Raw genomic sequence first — 9147 nt, 5'->3', positions numbered from 1 at the left:
TGCTGTGTAATTAAACCTGATATAATTAATACTATATGTAAGTATGAATAAACATTATAGATGCCTTGGCCGAAATGATGCTCCTTGTGTCACAGGATTATGTAAGGAAGTGGTTTTTGTATGGGATCTGAAAGAGAATCTAGTATATATAGTAGCATGTGTGGTTGGTGTTGTTCTTTGTGCTAATGGTTGTGTGCTTGCAAAAAAGCCCCCTTGTGTGTAGGATTAGACAGTGCCCCACTGCTAATTCCCCTCCAGGGGCTGATCTAAATCTTTTCTCTTCTGGAACAAGACTGAAATGCTTTATGATGAACACATGACCCCAGGAAAGCAGCAGCAGTGCTTTATCCCCGTGTATACTGTATACACAGGAAAGGAATGCAGTTCTGCGCTGTACTGGACAGTCACTAGTGCCATTATTACTTGTTCTTGAATCTGTTGTAAGATTGTTCCCAGAGAAATCTTTGTGATGTGCTATGCAGTTACATTGTTACATATAAGGCTACACTGTTTAGCTTAAAGCAAGCGGCACAACATTGAAGTGGAGGCTTCTGGCTTCTGAACTGGGGGGCAGTGCTAAAGAGAGACTGCATGGCCAGTTTCAATCTGGTCTCCAATAACATTACCTGAAAATCCGCTTCTTTGATATTTCTCTACAGCACACAATACAAAACGCACAACAACTAAAATTTCCATTCAGTGACAAAACACTTTGTAAAGATTATTTCAGTTTCATGGTATGCTTCTATTTGTCAGGACAGTTTTTATGTGAAGTATAAAAAATGATCTATATTTTAGATCATTCCAGAATTATCTACCAGCTGGGCAACGGCTGCTATGGGGATTTGTGGTGTACACGATAAAATAACTCAAAGCTTGTACATGTCCTTGTACAATAATTTAGTGTTTCTCATGGTGCTGAAACAGCTGTGCTCAAATAAATCATGGTGCAGGAAATAGATATGTTCCTATGTGGACATTATTACAGTACATGGATCCCTGGAAGTGAAGAGATGGCACCAAGGAACTCTTCAGCGTTTCAGACGACACATTTTCTTTAAACCTCTGTGCCTCACTGCCCCCATAACTGCCATTACAAAGCTGGTGTGTCCACGCAAAACGTCTGTATCAAACACGCCCTTCAACGCACACACAGTAAAGTCTGTATGAGCCAATGAAATGCATACACTGAACCTGAAATAATGTCACAAGACTACAAAATGAAACAACGCTTTATTGGTCACCTACGGTAAACTCTGTGACAGCTACACACAGCTGCATATGTATCAGAGATAAATATGATAGAAATGGAACTCTGCGAGCTGAACATGGACGTCTTCAGAGAGCTTCGGGACTTGAGGTGTGCTTAACGAACGCTTAGTTTATTTGGACTTGTCAATTTGAGGCACGTCAATCTTTTGCCCTGTGAGGAACCGCCAGATTCCTCCCCGGTAGTTTTCATTTCCCAGGGCGTACAGGAAGGGGTTGAACAGTGGAGAGGTCTTTGCCAGAATAGGAGCAATCTGACAAGCAAAGAAAAATCTTCAGTGGGCTTTTACCAGATGGAGGCCTTTTTGCTCCACCCAACACAATGTGCACAATATGCATGAATATGTAAGTGAATTATTGTACATGAATTTTACATGGATTATGAGAGACATGGATGAATACTCCCCCTGGATTACGAACAAGAACTGATTTTCTTTGTATTACTTAACCCTTGACATTTTGTATACTTCCCTTGTCCTAAGGATCAAACTAAACTAAACCCCTAAAATAAAGCAGTTTAATTGAATTTTTCATGAAGAAACAACACACATCACAAACATCAATCAAATTTCAAGTTGAAAAAATATTATTTAGGGGGTTTTCTCTGCTACTAAACATAGTGGCGGGTCATTTTTGACCCTTAAGGCAACACAAGGGTTAAGATGATTTTAAAAGCTAAATTCCATCACACTATGCCTATCTGGCAAGCCAATCTTGCCCTGAAACAGTGACGTGTGAATTTGACTGGGAATGCATTAAATAAAATGAGAGATGACTGCGAATAACATGGAAATGGGGAGTGACGGAGTGAGGTGGTCTCACCATCCTGACTTTAGGAGACACCAGGGTGGCGTCTTCCACGGTTGCGTACAGAGACAGCACTGCGTACGGGCCCCAGCAGAACAGCAGGGCCTTCAGAGGAGTGCCTGTGTTAAACTGAGACAGGAGAAATCCACAGGCATGTGACACAGCCGCCTGAGGATGAAGGCCTAATGCGCGTGTGAGTCCAGTGAATTCATAATCCCGTCAGCGGAGAGAGGCCTCACCTTGGACCCACTAAAAGTGATCAAAGAGCAGAACAATCGCCGGGCTGTGCTCACTGAGCAGAACAATCGCCGGGCTGTACTCTCTGAGCAGAACAATCACCGGGCTGTCCTCATTGAGCTGGGCTCCAAAGCCGCCTTATGTCCTGCAGTCAGGCACTTGTGTTATTCAGGATGTCTCACGATGTTAGCTGGGCAGTTTACGGTGTATATGAGCGTGCCCTGCGTGTAGCACCCGTTTCACTAATCACCAGCTCAGCACCCCGATGTGCACGTGTAGCCCTGAAGTGTGCTACATTCAGCCAGGCTGTAGTAGTGGTGACAAGTGAGAGGGTAGAATATGTGAATATGGTATGTATAAAGGGTAGGTGTAATAAGCTGAAGCGTCAGCCCACACCTTTTTCGGTCAATATTGTCATTCATTATTTCTATGTGCGTTCATTCTGTAAAAATGGTTAATAAGGACAAAAATAAATAACTGCTACTACTGCTGCTGCTGCTGCTGCTACTGCTACTTCTACTACTACTACAGCTCTTGCGTATTTTACTAGTTATGGATTTGATGCTTTTAACTTGTGGAAGAACCTATGCATTTGTAAATTGCTTTGGATTAAAAGCGTCTGCCAAATCACTACAATATAAAATGTACTACTGCTACTGCTACTATGGTAAAAATTCACTGAGGGGGGTGTTTGTTTTGTAATTGCCATTGTGAGTGGTTTGAAGGACTGGCAGGATCTAAAATGTGCTTATGGGTTATGTAACAGTGAGATACCAGAGTTGCCACTACATAGATGTTTTTGCGGATTCCGACACACGGTCACAGGCTTGCTCATACCGTAATTAATTTAATTACACAACACATGCAAAGCAAAAGCATCTGAAGCTCTGATTCATTCACTGTGGTCGTGGCCTCAGTGTAATGAGGTAGAATAACACAGTGCTTATAAAACCAGGGCTTGCAGATTGAAGTCTTGAGTAAATTGCTTAATTTGCCTCAGTAAATATCCGGCTGTAAAAATTGATTTTATTTACAAAATAAAGCAATTTATCCGTGTAAGTGTCCCTTGAGAGTGTGTGAAATTGAATATATATTGTGTCCTCAAAGTTTGGTACACTGACCTGTATCTCTGTTCATTTCTGCCCATTAGCTTGCTTGTCTACTTGTATTTGTTATTCTAAAAACTGATTGGGCTGTTTCTGAGTTTATTTCTGTGCTGCATCTGGAAAGCATGTGACCAATACATTGAACCTAGATAGATAGATAGATAGATACTTTATTCATCCCGAGGGAAATTTTAGTTATATAAGCTATACGTTACTATAAGCTCTAACAGAAGGAGGAGGTGGGCAAGAGGAGATGTGTATGGATTGGCTACTACAGTTGTGAGCCGGGTTTGCGAGAGATTGGCTATATTGGCTAACCATTAGGCAAACGGCTGGCCAGTGTTTGGTAACATTACAATAGGTGCTATTAGCTAAATTCAGTTTTGTACATCAGCTGGCTGGATATGACATCTTGGTCCCACTGCACAGTACTACTGCTTATATTTTTTTGGAGATTCAACCGGCTTATCTCCTCTCCTGGGCAGAGAGCGCATACCTAAATCCAAAAGTCTCCCGGACTTTCAGAAGAGATGTCTAATAACAATAAAGGGCACAATGAATTGATACATTTGTGTATGCATGCTTGTGTTACAGAACACTAGCTAATTGGCTGTGTGGAAAATGGCTACTAGAGCTTTACAAATCATTATAGCACAGTTTCCTTAGGTTATTGCTATCACACAATAGTCTGCAATATAATCATCTAGGAGTTGTAGGTGGGGTTGAGACTGGGGGAGTAGATGTTTTATTGTGTAAACACAGGAGTGAAGCAAGGAAATAAATCCCACATAGTAAGTCATTTGCATTTGAGATTGGAAGATGAATATGCAACAAAAGTACAGACAATCAACCTTTATTTCATTGCATTAAGATTTGTTTATGTACTTCACATAAACATCTGTTTTGGTGTTGAGACCCCCATTTTCAGCTGTGCAAAATTAAATAAATGGATCAAAGCAATAAAGTCTAAATGATGTAATCAGATCCATCATGGTCTTTGTCTTCATAAACAAAGTGCTGAAAAGTAGTTTACAATTATCAATGTTGTCAATGATATGTTTGTGTGTGTATGTCGTCATTTCCAAGTGGCTATTTCCAAACTGCTAGGACTTCAAAAGAAAACCACCTCCACAATCCACTTCTTTATTGACTTGGACTTTCAATTACATGGGTGGGGCAAATCCATTATCTTAACTCAAACAGGTATTCCAAGTATAAAGCAAGAACATATGAAGCCTTTCTAACCTTATCACAGAGACTTTTTGTCTCCTACAATACCTGCCCCTAATTTTGACTGCAGTCCACAAAATAATTACATTTCAACTGAATTCTTCAAGGCACCAAAACTTAATTCTTTACCATTAGGAATAATCCATGACGAGTAGTGTAACCCTTACTAATTTGTCCCCCTTAGAGGACAATTTCCAATTTTGCCCTGCTTTGCAAATAAGAGCCTGATGAGTCTTTAACAATCTAGCATTGCCATTTTGTGGGTTTATTTTGTCACAGTTTTTTGTGTTCTATAAATATGAACGCAACAATAATTTCAGATGTTGACGACTCAACCACAAGGGGGCAAAGTGGATAAATGGTTGGCATTTATATAGCGCCTTTCTCCAAAGTACTGTACAATTGATGCTTCTCATTCACCCATTCATACACACACTCACACACCAACGGTGATTGGCTGCCATGCAAGGCGCAGACCAGCTTGTCAGGAGCATTTGGGGGTTAGGTATCTTGCTCAGGGACACTTCGACACAGCCCGGGCGGGGGATCAAACCGGCAACGCTCCGCCTGCCAGACAACTGCTCATACTGCCTGAGCCATGTCGCCCCATATAGGGTTAAAGGGTTTGCACAATGTGGAGGTTAAGGAACCACTTGACGAAAAACTGAAGGTGGTTGCCTCCATGGTCTTTTACTCAAGATTAAAATATAAGAATGGGTTGTTTACATTTTTGGCCAATTCACCATCAAGATATAAGGTAAATCTGGCACCAACTACTTTAATTAGACTTGTTACTGTTTCAGCATGTTGTTATTGCTATAATTAACAATATGCATATTAATTTTGTTTGGTGATTAATCTTGAAGTTAAATGGTGGTAAAATAACACCATCCAGCCAATCAGAATTCAGTATTCACCCAGACCATACTGCACATGCACGTGCGCACACACACGCTTATACACACACACACACACACACACACACACACACACACACACACACACACATACACGCACACACACACGCTTGCACATCTTACCTTAGGTTGACCAGTCTTCTTGAATTTCCTCGCAATGGACCGGTATGAAGACAGAACTGTGACCGCTTGGATAACCAGGTTGCAGAAAGCCATGGGCAGCAAATATGACACATAGTTCCTGTGCAAAATCACATGAAGCCTATTTTACAAACCCTCTGAAACCACAGCTTACATAAGCTATTCTGCACATATTGTTTGCAGTGTTTTTATCGATGTGATAGGCCAAACCAGCGAATAACTTGTCTTTACCAGAAACTATTCTGTCTTAATATTTACTTTTAGTAATTAGTATAATTCAGAATAATTATCATAATTCAGTCTCCTGTTGTGTGGTGTCCTGCACCATACTGTACATGAAAATATGTCAATATTTAGAAAGTGAATTCCATGAATGTAATAAATGTATTACCACTTACAGCAAAATCAGTCCTTCCAGTTTGGCACATGAAATACTGTGCATTGTAGCATATTGATTATATGATTCTTGATACAATGTAAGCATAGGTTCTCTCTCCCTCTGTGTGTGTGTGTGTGTCTCTCTCTCTCTCTCTCTCACTCTCTCTCTCACACACACACACACACACACACACACACACACACACACACACACACACTTTAACACATCAGCAGTGTGGCCTGCTCTGCTGGCGTGTGTGAGTACCTGTCGCCCTTAGAGTAGTCCAGGGTGCAGCAGGTCCGCAGGGGTTCGTAGTCGTACTCTCCCCAGCCAATCAGGGGCATGGCAGCCCAGAAAGCAGTGAACAGCCAGATAAAGATGGCCAGAGACACTGCGGTGTTCCACTGCAGTCTCGTTCCTTAAAGAAAGGATTCGTATTACAAGCCTTAGACAGGGCTCTCCTTAACCAATATAAGTGACATACTGTGCACAATATGGTTTCTTTCTTTTTATTTGACATTTGGGAACAATGGGAAATCCTGATTAAGTGAAAAATACTGCGAAGCAGCATAGCTCACTGACCGACTCACTATTTTACTGACTGAATCACTGACTGACTCCTTCACTTATTGATTCACTCATTCACTGACTCACTCACAGCAGAGTGACTCATTTGCTCATTCACTAGCTCATTTTATAGCATGAATGCTCAGTAAAGAATCTGAGGCCGCTGAATGGTGTTTCCTCATTAAGAGTACCGGTCCACTGCCTTGAGACTTTTGTAATGCTAGTTTACAATCCATGGCTCCCATACGATTATACACTTCCTGATCTTCACTGGTATTGTTAATATGAGAACAATTCCATGAAGACGAAACCTAGATCACAGCATGCATGTTGCTTAATTCCTTCCACCCCACATCACTGGTTTCCCATTATGTTGTGCTTCTGATCTCATCTCAAATCCTTGATTGGGGGGCGAGTTGATTCCTGCCTCCTGTCATTGGCACAGACATCGCCTGGCCTCTTTCCACTGAGTGGTTTACACAAAGGGCTAGTCCTACTCCTTGTTTTAAACCTTTTTTCCTGGTTGCCAGGATTGAATGAGACTTACTGGTGCAGTATTGGTTGTATCTGTCCCAGGCAACGGCAGCAATAAAGTTAATGCTGGCCAGAGCGGTTGTGAAGCCTTGGAACCCGTGCGTCTGGCATCCGTCTGATCCGTATGGCCAGTACCTACGCACACCAGGCAGCATTTACGACGTATCAAAGCAAAATAAAGCAGGTGCTGTGCGTTGTGCATTGTTTTGTAGTGTTCACACGACACAATATCATCCTTAGGTTATATCAGAAATACATTTTTCATCAGGGTGATATTGATATTTGAACGGCTCCCTTTCTGCCCAATGCACGTTTCAAATGAATTAATTCAGAAAAAAATACAAATTTCCATATAGCTTTTTTGTATGCAGCCGATATTGGCCACATTCAATGTGTGCATGAATATCACGAATCTGTTTCATTATATTTGTAATCAAGATATGAATGATTGATACAGAAGCACCGACAACCATTGGTTAACAGAAGTTACGCAACAGACATGATCAAATAAACCATGTTTACTAGACTGCGTGCTCCCGCGAATTCCACGTCACTCGTTTAATTCATCCTTCCTGAACTGTCACCCGCATCCTTTCACAAAAATACCGTAACCTGTCTGAAACATCCCTTAACTGCAAAGCTGCAGGTTCCTAAACCCAAATCTCCTCGACGCTATTGCATAGTCCGCCTAAATCTAAATCCAAACTGTATAGCACACCAACTTGGTTAGCTGGAAGTTGCATATTTGTATTATTATTGTATTTGTAGTTCGGGTTTCCAGATTGTGGTATCACAAAATGCCGAAAGAACACATGTGGTTAACGATGTCCATTTCTAAATAAATGCGCGTAAATCCCACCTCAGAAAACTGGAAAACGCTGCGACGGTTGCATTCATGCAGATTCCACAGTCAGCCATAGCCAAGCTGAACACGAGGAAATTGCTTGGGGTCCGTAATTCCCTTATTTTTAGGAACGAGATAACTGTGAGTCCATTGAGAAACAACCCAACCAGACCTTGGGAAACAAGCATAGCAGAAAAACACAACAGCGTACGAAGGTGTGCATCATTCAAAGAAATTGGTACAATACATCTTCTTATACAGACTGGGATTTCATGCCGGTAATAATTTGAAAGTGTTGATCTAATAAAAGCTTATTGTTATTTATAGATCTGATTGAACATCATACTTGCCTAAAGACCTAGGGCTAATAAATGACAGTATAGGTTTGTATTCTGAACGAACCACCCAGACCAAATAAACGAAATCATCATATTATATTAAACGACTCTTCTTGGTTGGTACTGCCCATCCCATTTTAGTCTCTATAGGCGCCTATAAATCCTGAGATGCACAGTAGCCTACTGTTAACTGCGTTTTCGCGCACTTACCCTCTACGAGAAGAGCAGAACCCAAGGAAAACACATCGAATTCAGAGAATCCCTCAGGCAAAGGGTATGAAGTAACCATTTTGAACGGTGTCGTGCAGAGATCCCGGACCACTATTCCACTGTGTGATCGCACCTCATGCGCCTCAATGAATTAACACAAATCCTCCTTTTAAAGGGACATTTCACGTGAAAACGCATGCCCGTTATTATGTAAAGCCTTTTTCTTTTCTGCCAATCCAGTAAAGAATGTCTTCCCTACTGTTCCCGTTAATACGTATTTGCACAGCTCGGCCACGACAGAGTTCAATTAGTGACACAACAAAGCCATTGTGTCTTCAGCGTTTGTGGCAAAAGTAAGTGTTGAGTTGTAGCTGCACGGATTTCTCAGTATGCCAGACATTTGGCTGATGTCTTTGGATACAATCCAACAATTTATCCTTACAGACAATATTGAGACGTTTACAATTCACTGGAATTTAAGGTCCATTACACAGTATTGAAGCACTCTAGACACCAGCCTATCACGCACGGTCGCGCGCACATTCCACAAAACTTTTCAAACCCAGGC

The 9147-nt window shown here is 41.4% G+C and overlaps 1 protein-coding gene across 1 annotated transcript in view; it reads right to left on the bottom strand.

Annotated features, from left to right (window-relative positions):
- LOC133118459 (RPE-retinal G protein-coupled receptor-like) overlaps nt 1–8936 on the bottom strand; it is a 9517-nt gene extending 581 nt beyond the window's left edge. Inside the window, exons 1-7 of the mRNA XM_061228487.1 lie at nt 8580–8936; nt 8047–8203; nt 7201–7322; nt 6351–6504; nt 5690–5807; nt 2092–2205; nt 1–1523 (exon numbers count right to left, since the gene is read on the bottom strand). The exon at nt 1–1523 is cut by the window's left edge and continues 581 nt beyond it. Coding sequence (XP_061084471.1) covers nt 1383–1523; nt 2092–2205; nt 5690–5807; nt 6351–6504; nt 7201–7322; nt 8047–8203; nt 8580–8658 — 885 coding nt within the window. The 5' untranslated portion in view covers nt 8659–8936 and the 3' untranslated portion in view covers nt 1–1382. The remainder of the gene's footprint in view (nt 1524–2091; nt 2206–5689; nt 5808–6350; nt 6505–7200; nt 7323–8046; nt 8204–8579) is intronic.
- Between the last annotated feature and the right edge of the window lie 211 nt (nt 8937–9147).

The sequence above is a fragment of the Conger conger genome, chromosome 18, assembly GCF_963514075.1.
Source record: "Conger conger chromosome 18, fConCon1.1, whole genome shotgun sequence".
NCBI classification, from domain to species: domain Eukaryota; kingdom Metazoa; phylum Chordata; class Actinopteri; order Anguilliformes; family Congridae; genus Conger; species Conger conger.
This window is presented reverse-complemented; position numbering and strand designations above follow the sequence as displayed.